Source organism: Venturia canescens, chromosome 3, assembly GCF_019457755.1.
Source record: "Venturia canescens isolate UGA chromosome 3, ASM1945775v1, whole genome shotgun sequence".
Lineage (NCBI taxonomy): Eukaryota > Metazoa > Arthropoda > Insecta > Hymenoptera > Ichneumonidae > Venturia > Venturia canescens.
Genome location: NC_057423.1, coordinates 10,821,456 through 10,834,824, shown reverse-complemented (window position 1 = coordinate 10,834,824; position 13,369 = coordinate 10,821,456). Strand labels below are relative to the sequence as shown.

Below are 13,369 nucleotides of genomic sequence, written 5' to 3'. Positions count from 1 at the left end.
AATTTTACTAAATCAGTTTCAATTTTATATGGTAAAAGTAATTGATTGTACACAACTGCGCACCAATATAAAAATTCAATTGAAAAGCTGCTTCCATGGCTGAACGTGATTCACTATTCTAAATTAAGCAGTGAAGCATAGGTATTTCTTCATTCAAAGCTCATAAGATTCCTGAATCTCAATAAATCGAGGAACAATGAAAAAAAATCTCATTTCCCAATTGATATAAATAATAAATTTCTACTCACTAAATTATTATTGAATACATAAGTTTTAAATTATTTAAGAGGGAGAAATTATATGTCGAGTGTTCAACTTTTACGAAAATGATTACTGCCAATCATCGCACTTATATAAAAACAGCCTTATCGAGCTTGACATGGGTTATGATTTATTACAGTTATTCCAAGGATATACGAGAGTAGTGAATCATTCATTCGACAAATTTCTTAAATTGTTTGAATATATATATATATATATATTTTTTTTATTTTATCTTAAAAATATCAACGTTTTCAGGAAGACGAGTCGAAAGCCTTCAAGTGATGTGTAGTTTGAAATCGCGTTGAAATAATATCAGCGTTTAAGAAACGTGTGACAGAATGATTTTGTTGCCATTAACACGTTCCACATATATCGAGTAAGTAAGTCATGAAAGCAGAAATGAAAAAGAGACGAAAAGAATTGTCGGTGATTCTACTGTGAGATCGTTCTTTTCTACTTCTTAAAACACGTCACAGCATTGAAGTAACATCGCCAGTATACTCGGCCTTTTCCTTGCGCTCGACGATCGATCTGTAATAAAACACAGCATTTGAGATTGGCTCAAATAATCAATTTTTTGCAAGCAGCCTCATCAGCAGAAAACACAAATAATCATTCCCTCATATCTTGACAAAAACAGAAATCAATAAATTTAACTTGTTGCAATTTTGATCAAACTATAGATGATCAAACTACACTTTTTTATATTGTTTTTAATTTAATTTAATTGTCTCCATGAAATTTTTTATTCCAATTTACTTAAATGAGATTAAACATAAATTTTTGTTGATCGGAATAAAAAAATAGCTGAGAGTAAACTTCGTTTTTGCCATATATTTAACTTACACTCGATTTGTCGTTGCTAATGGAAGTGCCACCAGTATTGACAATCGAATGAGGCTGTTGGCGCATTGGCAATCCAACGGATGTATCCATTCCACCACTTTCGGATCCTCCTTGATCATCAATTGCTTTTTGCAGAGCGACCATAAGTCTGTCCAATAGTAGAGCAGCTCGTTTGGTAACCACGACCTACGAGTACAAAATACGAAAACTCAGTTTCCAGAAATATGTGTTTACCTGTATCCGAATATGTTTTTTTTCGAAGGACTGTAATGGGACAGCCTTAGGTTATAGGCACACCCCCCTCCTTTCCAACCTTTCCATTCACCCTGTTAGTCGCTCAATTACTCATCGCCCTATGTCCACCACGTGCAGCGTTATCAGGACCAAAATTATTTGGAATATCAAACAATTTCAATCATTTTGAACTTTCACTGATAATCTCGTCTTTGTTTTATTTTAATAACGTAAGTACATTTTATGAACGGTTTGATTGACATCAGGGAAATCATGTCGTGAAATTACAAGCTATGTGTGTTCTTTCACATGACTCTTATGGCAGACATTCGAGGATACCTTCAAGGTGACTTTCAATCGATCTTAAAAAATTGCTCTTAAAATCATTTTTTGTAACTCAATCCCATGGGTGGAATCTTCAGCAACCTTTTTTCAATTAATAAAATTATAGACTAAACCAAAAAGCGAGGTGATCCCGATTTTCACGGAAAATAAAATAAAAATAATAAAAACGATAACCCTAACGCACCCTTCTACACGTGACAAGAGAGAAAAGGATCTAAAAAATCCTAAAGTTTCGATATTTTACTTTAGATATTTTATTCTCTAAAATGATATACTTGGCAAGAGTTCACTTAATGCTAAGCTTTTAGTTGTGAGCGATTGAACAGTCAAAGAATTTAGCGAAGTTGTGTCTCGTGTTTCTCGTCCCATCTCTGACAGGATTGTTGAATTATGGAAAAGAGAATCCGAGATAAGTCTCTCGTTCCTCACGACATCCCCTTCGAGGATTTCTCAAGTCTGTTTTTTATCATTGAGGCAAAAAATGAAATCGATTATTGTAGAGACCAAAGAATTTTACAAATTCTACAACGAAATTTTTCAATGACCGAAATAAAGTTATCAAATCATGGATTCAATCATTTTCAGAACATCAAAATTGATTGTTAACCAATAAGAAAAAACAAATTATTCAATATACCATGTTTGTTTGAAGAAGAGACTCATGCATTAATAAATATTTTCCATCGTTTCACATCTAAAGATACAATCCACCATAATTCTTCACTTGACAAAGCACATCTTCGTGCTTGAATTCAGATCGATTGATGCCATATGAACCGCTGTATAGCGTAGTCTATTGCCGATAAACAGGTTTGATTCTCAGTAGAACGTTTTTTTTCTTTGTTGGGTACCGTCTGTACAGCAATAAAGTCTCGAGCTGTATGAAATGAAGACTCGATCATTGGTTATTGTTCAAGCGCAATGAACTTCATGGGTATCAGCGATCAAGGTCACTTTACAAAGAGATGGGAATCTTGTCTCGTCTTTTGCCATGAGACACCGAACAAGTACGTCGACTGCTGTCTGTGTATAGTCTTTGTATGGCCGATTATAATTATGGTCTCCTTTTAGATGTCTCGCGAAGGGTGGGTATAAGTAAGAATGGGGAGATCGTGTCTTTGCTACTACAAATTTCAACATTCGTATGTGGTTATTCATATCGTTCTTTACTGTCTTGTCATGTTCAGTGAATCGTTGAGCAGTCCGACACAATGTCATTTGTATTCATTACTTGTCTTTTCTTTAACCGAATATTTTACCCAATTTTTATCTTCACTTATACCCTAATTACGTGGCTACTTTTTTCATTCGTGTAAACCGCACTCGACTTAACAATGGAACTGATGAAATAGACTTTAGCAGTTTCCTTTTTTACTGCAAATTTCATGTAGTTGTTTACATCTGTATCGCACTCTTATATTCGTGAATATTTCTGTGGAAAACAAAGTACCGTTAAAAATGAGGTTTCTGCTCGCCCAGCATAAAGTTCCATTAAGATTTGCTGGGATGGTTTTTTTATTACTCGAATCAACAACATTTCCATCAGCGCCCCTTCATAAAACTGCTTTTATGTCTTGCGTCAATTGTTCAGTTGCAAAACGATTTATTTTGAGTAATATCGAGTACTCTCACTTCTTACATGCACATGTGCATGCACTGAATTCCTAATACTGGCTTTAACGTCCTGTAACTAACTCACCAACTCTGGATTCGATAATAAGTTACCCATGAAACATTCCTACGTTTATCGTCCAGCTCGTACTGACCTGACAGGACCAGGAAGCATTATCTAGCTCCCCGATGGCTATATTATAACCGGCTATCACAAGTTCCAAAACTTTTACTTGATTCGATTACCAAGAAATTAGCGTGTAGATCATGATGACGTTCGAGCCCGTACAAAGTTCATCGGATCACTTCGTACAAGCTTACGTCTCTTAGATATATTCACTCCTTTTTCTTCTTTCCCTTGATGCACACTTCATGAAAGTTTTACAAAGGTCATCGGAGTTTCTGATAAACACGGTTACTTTAAATAGATTCCATGTTAACGTCGGTCGGGAAGACTTAATTCCTGGAAGGGAACAAATTCACCTGGCTGGAATCGACTTGTGATTGGTATTATTTTTATCGATTTCACGGATGACTAACACAGGAAATTTTAGTGGTTACCAAAGAGAGGCGAGAGGCTGGGGATACGAGTCAAAGCCTTTTTTGTTCATTCGACTATCGACAATCTATAATATGTCTTCTGATGTTACTGACGTTCAACCCTCGCTTCCTACATGGTTATGAAGAGACCCGGGTCAAATGATCTCGTAACCGGACTTTTTATTCGTCGACTTTGGAGCTTCCTAAGAAGGAAGTTCAATTTGGAGCTTTTTTAGTTTGTTCAGTTTGTTATTTTTTTATGTCAACACAGATCGTTCAAAAAGCGCGCGTATGAAAGATTGTTTACAACGTAATTGTTTGTAGCAGCTCTGTCGGTCGGAGAACACGTGTCCCCGAACGACTCCGTGGCGCATGTCGAAGTATAGCAGCAGGTGGCAACGCTGTGTGCTCATGTGCGAGGACGTACTCCTTCCCTCATATTTCAGACTCGAATAAATATGGATAATTCTTTACAGGATCCTGGATCAGACGGAGAGCGACATCTTCGTACTCTACCACTTGATAAGTCCAATAGACACGTGGATGCAGTACGTAGCTAACTGCATTCCAAAAATTTGTGCGACTAATTATGAGAATTGGTTGTCACAATACCTAAACCTTTTTGATCGTTCACTTATTTGTTCGTGCATAAAATATTGAAGGATAAGCACATCCAATTAAGTGTATTTATCAGTTTGCCTTATGAAAACGAACTTTCCATTGCTCTGAATAGACTAAAATACCTTATTGATCTACCTTAAGGAAAATGTTATTTTGATTGCTCGCGTAACATGCCGATTAAGTGTGAATAGTCGGTCGAGAAGTCTCGAGAGGCGTTGAAGTATATAAACAGTGATACGAAAACTACGAGCTTTCTCTCTCGTAGACTGACTCCGCGTGAACGAATTGTATCGGAAAATCTGCGTCATTGGCATTTCAACCAATATTGTAGTTCACTCCATCATGTTTGTGTAGAGCGAGATTAAAGGACTGGGTTATCCAATTCCACGAAAACCGAAAGGTGAGAGAATCATTTAGCTAATTTGAAATTCTGTTGGTTTCTCTACGCACATAATTTCTTTTATAAGTCTTTCCGATTTCCAATTCACAAGAAATCGCACCTTACGGCATCTACCTTAACGGAAAGAGAACAATTGAACCGTTCTGACTATATAAGGACTCATTTTCAGTCCTCCACGCTTTTTCGATTCGCAAGCGAGTACAAAAAATTAATTCATATTGAACATGAATTTTTCGCCAAAAAGTTTATCACGATCCGAAGGTTCACATATTCCTGTTTAACTGAAAGACCGATGGTGAAACCTCCATGCACTGTGTTTCTTTTATTCATCAACATCTTATCTCGTTTAAGACGCCTTCGGCGTCTTATCGTCGAACAATCTTTTCACCATGGCATCCGCTAACGTCAAAGGAACGAGCAAACAAAATATCCATTGAATATCGACTCTCTTTGAATAGTCAACCCCACTGGAAGGTCCGTATGTATGTTTGTTTCATCTGTTCTTAAAGGGTATCCCCAATGAATTTAAGTCAAATAAACTACGTGGCGCGATAATCATGGAACAATTATTTTCATAAGAAGTTGCATGGATAAGCTTTATCCACTTTAAGGATTAAGAATAAAAGTTTATCTTAATGATTTTATTGTGAAGAAAATTTGGTTCCATTCTCACGATTATCAAAACTCGATATAGTTTCAAACAGTAAACTCATTAAATTTACGTACTTCCAATATTCACGTTTAGAAAAACAGAACATTTGACAAATATTGATAGTCAATAATGAAAGATTATTAAATCTAAATAGCATTATCAATTACTTTTTTTTACTCGATTTTTTTAGAAAAATGTATCTTCGACCTCATTTGGAATTTATAATAAAATGTACTACGAATTACCCGAGAGTAATAGAGGGTCAGCATGTTGATCAGTTATTCGAATAATTCTTAATGTTGTAGAAAACGTCGGGATAAATGAATTGACTTGTCTGAGATTAGAGGTTTTAGGAAATCATAGTCTTCCGAATTCGGAACTGTCGCAAGGGATCTTTTGAAAATGGCCTCTCAGAAAAAGCAGTCTTGCAAAAATTATTTCACGCGGATAACATCTGTTGAAAATTTATAAAATAGTCCAGTTTCCATTCATTGGAAGCACAAGTGGTCAAAAGGACAAAAGAAATTAATTTTTCGATACACAAATTTCTATTCTGCACAAATTCAAAATGATTCTTTTGAATCTCCGAGAAAATAGTTTTTTGGATATTCTAATATAATCAATTTTATTGAATTATCTGTTCTTTTTATTATCAACAATAATCTGAAATCGTTAAATTGACGGATATAAATATACAACGCTATTAAAAATAAGTTATTCGAACTAAAATATTTCTCTCCGCTGAAAAACTATTGAAATTTGTAAGTACTTTAATGTTAGAAAGAGCAATAAATATAGGTATGAATTCATCAAGGTGCACACGATCATATATAATGTCATCACGAAGCTCGGACCAAAAATACTAGGTGCAGCGATGATAGAAAAATTTAATTAAAAACTCCATTCGTTTCTTATTTTATGGTCCTTTAAAATAATACATCATTACTTTGAAAATAGAACAGAAAGTATCGACATGGGCAGATTTTTTAATTCACCACATATTTTAAAACCCTCTAAAGATTCAATATGATTTATCGAGTTGTTTTCCTGAGCCATATTTCGTGTTTCCTAGGGATCGACTAACCATTATCAAGATGAACGAAAAATTCCATCGAGGAGTAAAAAGAGCGAGGTTGATCGAAATAGGCTACGAACCTTGCGGATACGACATCCGATATTTTTTTTTTCAGTCTCGACGTTTAGTTAGAATCATACTCGCGACTCGTGACTTTTTAAATTAAGGGTATGTATGATCGGTATGAACCATGAAAGTGCGAATTACGAAGTGAACATTTTCCACCCTATTTGTTTAAACGTAGTAGAGCGCTGTGAGTCGATTTTTGTGCTTTTGATAGTTGAGAAATTCAATATTTAAAAACGATTTCCTTCGCAACTTTAATTTTGGGCTGTTTGACCTTTATTTTATTTTGCAATTAATTTTTCGACTTTTTATTTGAGCTAATCTTACGTGCACATTCTCTGAACCGTTGCAGTAATGTTGTGTAATGACCGAGTGTTTTGAGCCTACTTTACCTTTTAAATTCCACGTATATTTATAACAAAAGAAGTATCACTGTATGAAATTCCTGGAATCGGAAGCCCACCTATCACGTTAAACAGCGAGAAAACATTCTGATGTATTCTTTCACATTGCTAATTATTTATCTCTCATCTATTTATGTATTCTTCTTTCTCGACCTCATCAACTTGAATTACTGAATTCCATGCTCTCCATTGAAATTCCACCTACGAAATAGTACCTCTCATTTAAAAATGTAGATAATGGCAAAAGTGACTCCCAGCACGGGGAAGATTCTCGAAAAATAAACGATGAAAAAAGCGTTCTAGGAAAATTCAACCCCCTCAGTCAGATTCGTTTATGGGAAATCCGCTCTCCGAGCTATCCGAAAAATGTTGCCTCCAGAGCATCATCCACTCTATTATTCCACACATCATAACTTCGAGCACCGCACAATTCTTCACGCTGCACTGTTGCACATCCTACGACTAATTGACGCTAATTCCATTTGCGAATTGTCCAATGGGAAAATTGAAAACTTCAGAAAAGACCTTGCGGTAAAATATTTTTCAGACAAGAACGTTCCCAGACGAATTTCCTTCGGATCAATTCTCGTCGATTCAAAGGTAATATATAGTGGGATGAGGCTTGCGAAGAAAATAAGATTTTCTCTTCGTTTTATAACTTTAGTGATACTCCATAGGGGGTGAGATCGAAAGAGGGTGTCGCGTTGCTGAAGACTCATCCAGCTCGAGGATTATATAAAAATATAAAATTTTATATCTCGACGAGAAGCTTTTTCGTGTTACGTGAAAATTAACAACCCAAAACAATGTGCGCAGGAGCCTACGAAGACGAATGACAACGAAGGTTATACATTATCTCAGAAGCTTTTACGACATTCAGATCATCCAATCGAGTAAGTTTTTAAGTGATTTTGCTCCGAGACTCTTATACCCAAAAGAACGGATTTCCATCTGTTATCAAAACCTTTCAAAAACCGTTCTCACAATTTGAATGAATCACAGCATTTCCAGAAGCGTTGCTAATTAATGGACTTTTTTTCTAATGATCGTGATGAATGGTAAATCTCTCAATACATTCTACTTAAGTGTAAAAAATCTTTTTGATTTCCATCGTTTTAGTCGTTTTCTTTATAACTCTAATTAAATGTCACCAAATATTGTTTTAAACAGCGTGAGTTTCATTATAATAATCTGTCGATAATTTATTCATTTTTCACCTCTGCAATGTCAATATTTTCATGTTGTTGTCAATATCATATTCAATAAAGATTCGAGTCTCCTTTTTCCTATTAAAATAAAAAAGAAATGTTCTCTGTAGTCATTTAATATTGAGCTTGAATACAAAAGTGTATTTAGTCAAGGAATATAAGCGTTGCAATTAAAATCGTGGCAGGAGAGTCCGACATGTCCTTCTACAGGAACGCACTATCAGCGTGACTAGACTGTGGCTTTCCAGCCTAATTGCATCGCAATATTCCTTGCAGGTAACATCGAAAATATGATTTTCTCTCTCCGTCATATGCGACAGCGTGATCTTCTTTGTTTACGACCGCGCTGTTCTCATTGTCGTATGAAACAACCCACGCGCGGTAAATCACGAGTAATCAGATAATAAAATAATCTAAGACAAAACTTTAGTGAAATTTTTCTGAATATAACGTGAAATCACAATTTAGCCAAGTTAGTTAAATAACTTTTGTTCGACTTGAAGTTTCATTCGAATCGATTCCAGTGTGTGATAATAAAATACTTGAAACGTCACAAAATACTTCACCAGTCCCGGATTCCCCGCTGCTTTCGATAATGGGATGAAACTAGATCGATGAGTTAAGTAACAACTTTGCGAAACTAAACGTTCGGCTCGTGTAAATAGACGCAGTTAGAAACGAATGAACGAATTAGTTACGCGACGAAGCAGATTGATTCAAGGAAGTCAATTTGGAGCACCGTGTGTAATTGGAAGCTATTTTGAAATAATTCATATTTCCTCCATAACGCATTAAATATACTTTTGGGATTCGCGTCAGGCTGGATTTCACTTTTTTCATGTCCTTTTCCTGGGTCGTTGGGATAAAGTTTACCAATCCAACCTCCGGCATTTAAAATTTTCGGTATAACAGCGATTTGAGCGAGGAATACGTAGATTCGCGATTAAGTTTATTTTGAGAAAATTCTCAAATCCTCGAAACATGGTAATGGTTATTTTTCAACTTAGAAAGACGATCATTTAATAAATCTTCGATTCGGTCGATTGTGTATTATCGATTTCACTAAGAAGGTAATCCCATTGACGAATAAATGTGATCCTCGAGACAAAATGCCAGGTAGCATATTTTTGAAACGTCGTTGACTTTCATAATAATATTAAGAATATATCTGAATCAATAAAGTATGGAATCTTTTTTAACTGTGGAGAAAACGAATGCCGATGTTCCCCCCGCTGATCTGCTGAATATTTTTCAATCCTATTCCTCAATTTTTTAAATCCCTCGAAGGGGGAGCACAGTCAATTTTATTTACAAAGCCACACTGTTTCTTGAGAACCACATTTGTTAAGCAATTAATTTTTTTTCAGTTTTTTTTTCTTATTTCATTATTTAAAATTTCATTGGATGGACGCTCATTTTTTTTATTGAAGGTCTACTTCAGAGGTGGCACTTCTTGCCCATCCTTGCACCTCATAAACGCAGTTTTTCCGTCAACCTCCAACGTTCTCTGAACGATACAGATATTTAATGTGTTTGATTAAATTGATGTTTTTCATACAATGCTCCCTGTAGATACCGTTCGAGATTAATGATAAATTTATTATCTGCCGACTCGATCGAAAAATCGTGGCTCACTGGCGCCCTTTTTGTCGGAGAAAAAAATCGTTTCATTATTTATTAACACCACATTTTCGTGCCACCTGTGAAAGGGCATTTCTATAGAAAATGGAATGAATTTTTTAACAGACCCGATGAGATTCTGATACGAGTCGGAAAATGCCCTCAATTCCGACCAACCCTCATTGGACCAGTGTTGTGTAAGGGGAAGAGGGCCGGCCAAAATCGTTGACATCGAGATTGCTTATATTACCATTTTCGCTCTTGGGTGACAACTTTGTACGGGGTTTGAAATGACCTTTGAGTTCCTGTGTCCCCTTCGACCCTGGCATGCATACTTTTATTTCCCACAGCTGTCTAGAGTTCGTGGTACATTCCTCAAACGAGCGCACTCTATTCGAATACTGTGAGAAATGGATTGACTGTCCGTCCTGTGGTCGGGCAACGGTTTCAGGAGCTGTGACAGTGGCGTCGAGTAATGAAAAAAAAAGGCAGTGCGAGTCCTGCTGCATTATCATAAACTCGAATATGACCGTTTCGAGACTTTCTTTTCATAAATTACTCGCACAGATATTGCATGATCTGATGATTTTCTGTATAAATTTGGGGGCTCGGACGACATACGCCGATTGGGCGGTGAGAGAATTTGAAAAACTGAGTTAGTCGGTGCGGGGAGGGATGGGGGTGCGAACCTTAAACCAAAGAGCTTCGCATTTTGATGAAACGGTAACCTTGCAGAGTGGGAATTGGCGCTTCCTGCTTTTTTAAAGCTAGTACCATTTTCGATGGATTTAAATTTAGGATACGTGAGTTTTCAAAATATTTCGAATAAATGAAGAGAAAAAGCATTGGGATTTACCTGGAAAGGAGGAAAAATTCAAAATGAGATTTGAACCAAGCCGCACTGGCGCGCGCTCGCAGGTTTTTAATGAACCTTGTATCGCAGAGCCAGTTCTATTTCCTTGCCAATGTCCTATTTAATTTCCCCTGTAAATGCGTGCTCGTCACTTCGAGGCTCAACACTATTAAGGGAGGCAACCAATTTACATCGCCCTCGCAACAAAACATTCCAATCACGAATCTATTGACAAGCTACATCGTTACACGAGTTTACCTTTGGGAAATTTCCCCGATAGAATTCGTCCAAAAAAAGCGTAAGACGTCTGAGTCGAAAGAAGATAATTTATTTCAGGGCTACTCGAAAGTGAAAGCTCTCGCGTGGGTGATCAAACTAAAAGTTTATGTTCTGTGAGCTTTTTAACATGATTATTCGAAAGTTTTTCAATTGGAAATACAATTCCAATTGTATTCCACGCTCAGCATTTAGGACTGTTATTAATCTAAAACCGCATTTTTTTCCTAATGAAAATGTATGAATCCATAAGCGAGGGTCGGACAGGGTAGAACGAGAGTTCCGAGGAAAAGTGAAATTCATTTTTTCAGGGGTAATGGAAAAATTCGATTACGTGGCTCAGGATATTCGTAGTAGGAGTGCTAAGTTTTCAATCGACTAACATTCCAACATTATTACTCGTCAATATAATATGGATAAATTCAATATAAATAATACCAAATAAATTTGCGATTATAAGTAAATATAAATTGATTGTTCAAATGAATGTCGCCGTGGTGCATCGGAATCGCATTTCCAATAGTTCAATGTCACACGTCGGCTGAAAGAATAATTCATAGAAAACCATGAATAGAAAAAAAGGTCTGTCAGAAATGGGATTTATTGAAAATAAAAAAGAAACCAAGCTAGAAAAACTAAACTGCGCCGTCACTTGAATTATTTACCCAATAAACAAAATATAAGTACTCGATCATTTGTATTCATCAGCTCTGCATATTTACGCTCTGTTATTACTCAAATACGTACATGCAAAAAGTACACCAATATTGGAAAAAATATCTTTGTTTGTATGCAGATTTTGCGACAGATCTTATAATCGTGTGACTATAAAATGTGAAAAATGAGTTTGCCCATTTCTGTTAATTCGTATTATGAATTTTGACTCACTGGATAGTCGTTGTACTTTTCGGGATAATCGTAATAGTCGTAATTATCCGGTACGTTGTCAGGTAGGTTGCGCTTGGGAAGAACAAGAGCGACACTTCCGGTGATTGTGAGAGTTGCCATCAGTACGAAAAGTATGAAAGACGTAGCCATATCGAGATCTCGACTCGAACTCGTCAAACGAATTGTGTTACACGCGTTTGCGCTTCTGTACAAATTCACTCGCTGCCGTGAAACACGTTTATGAAGTCACGAGGGAAATATAATATGCAGGTGCAAAGGTATTGATGTGTGAATACAAATGGAGTCACTGAGAATCCGAATTGATGAAGAGGAAGATATCGAAACGGGAAAAATTTTATCAAATCGATGAGTGGGAAGACGGAGGCTTCTCAATCGAATGACAGAAAAAGGAAAGAGAGAGAAAGGAGAAACAAATTGATGGACGGAGGGAAGAAAGAATATGTTGAAGGCAAATAGTGATTTTGTTTCGACGTTGTCGATGTTGACGTCGTTTTAACGCCGTTTTAACGTTTTGACGTTGTTTTAAGCTTCGATGACTGAGATTTACGGCTGAAATGTGCTCACGAATGAACGATTATGAATAGGCTAATTATCTCAGCCTTTTCGACACGCACGCGAATTCGATACTCAATTATGTTCGCTCCATCATGACTGTTACATACGAAATTGCTTATATTTTTTTATATTGCAATCTCGCCTCAATTGTTTTTCTAATCAAATGATTTAATCGTGATTCTAACCAAGCAGTGATTACACGATTTGTATGATTAATGCATTAAAGTTTGTACCGTTCTGTGTTATTGTTCGGGCGCGTTGTGACGCGTGAGAGTGGATAACACGGACCTATATACTTTGGTCCTCCGTTAGAGGCAGGAGAGGGAACGCAGGCGCGAAAACTTGCTTTATGTACGCACACTTCAGATTTTTCTCTTGCTGGGTAATACGAAAGGAATTCCCTGCGGTCGACAAGTACATACGTTTCATTTTAAAAACTGGTCAATTCGCTGTTTCTTTCTTTCGCACTTCTCTATATAAACAAGGATACCGAAGTGATTTTCCTATACATTGATGCAATCTTCACTTCGAGACCTCGTGGGATAAATCTATGACAGATGAGAATTGAGAAATGTTTCGAGCGCACCGTCGAATCATTGGAGAAGTCTTTTTCTATTCCTTCTATATACTTGGTCTGTGGAGGGCTGCCGTTATTCCTAATGTGAAGAAGAACTTCTTCTGGATTTCAGCAATTCACGTTTGGCTTTTCAACAGATTTATATGCAAACGCATCATCATTTATATCATCAGCATTTTTCTAATGAAATGATGAGTAGAAAAAGTCTATGTTTGTCAATGTACGAAAATGAGTTTTTTCCATCAGTTTTCTCAACTTACAAATCAGCAATTTTTCAAAAATCTTCGAACTGTTGATAAAGGTGATTTGCAAC

At 36.4% G+C, this 13,369-nt stretch overlaps 1 protein-coding gene across 1 annotated transcript; it reads right to left on the bottom strand.

Annotated features, from left to right (window-relative positions):
• Window positions 1–220: 220 nt before the first annotated feature.
• Window positions 221–12,773, bottom strand: AstCC (Allatostatin double C). Its single transcript, XM_043414609.1, has 4 exons — window positions 12,713–12,773; window positions 11,904–12,108; window positions 1,111–1,296; window positions 221–795 (listed from the first exon to the last, which is right to left on the bottom strand). The coding sequence occupies exons 2-4, from the start codon at window positions 12,051–12,053 to the stop codon at window positions 718–720; spliced, it is 414 nt and encodes a 137-aa protein (XP_043270544.1). The 5' UTR covers window positions 12,054–12,108; window positions 12,713–12,773; the 3' UTR covers window positions 221–717.
• Between the last annotated feature and the right edge of the window lie 596 nt (window positions 12,774–13,369).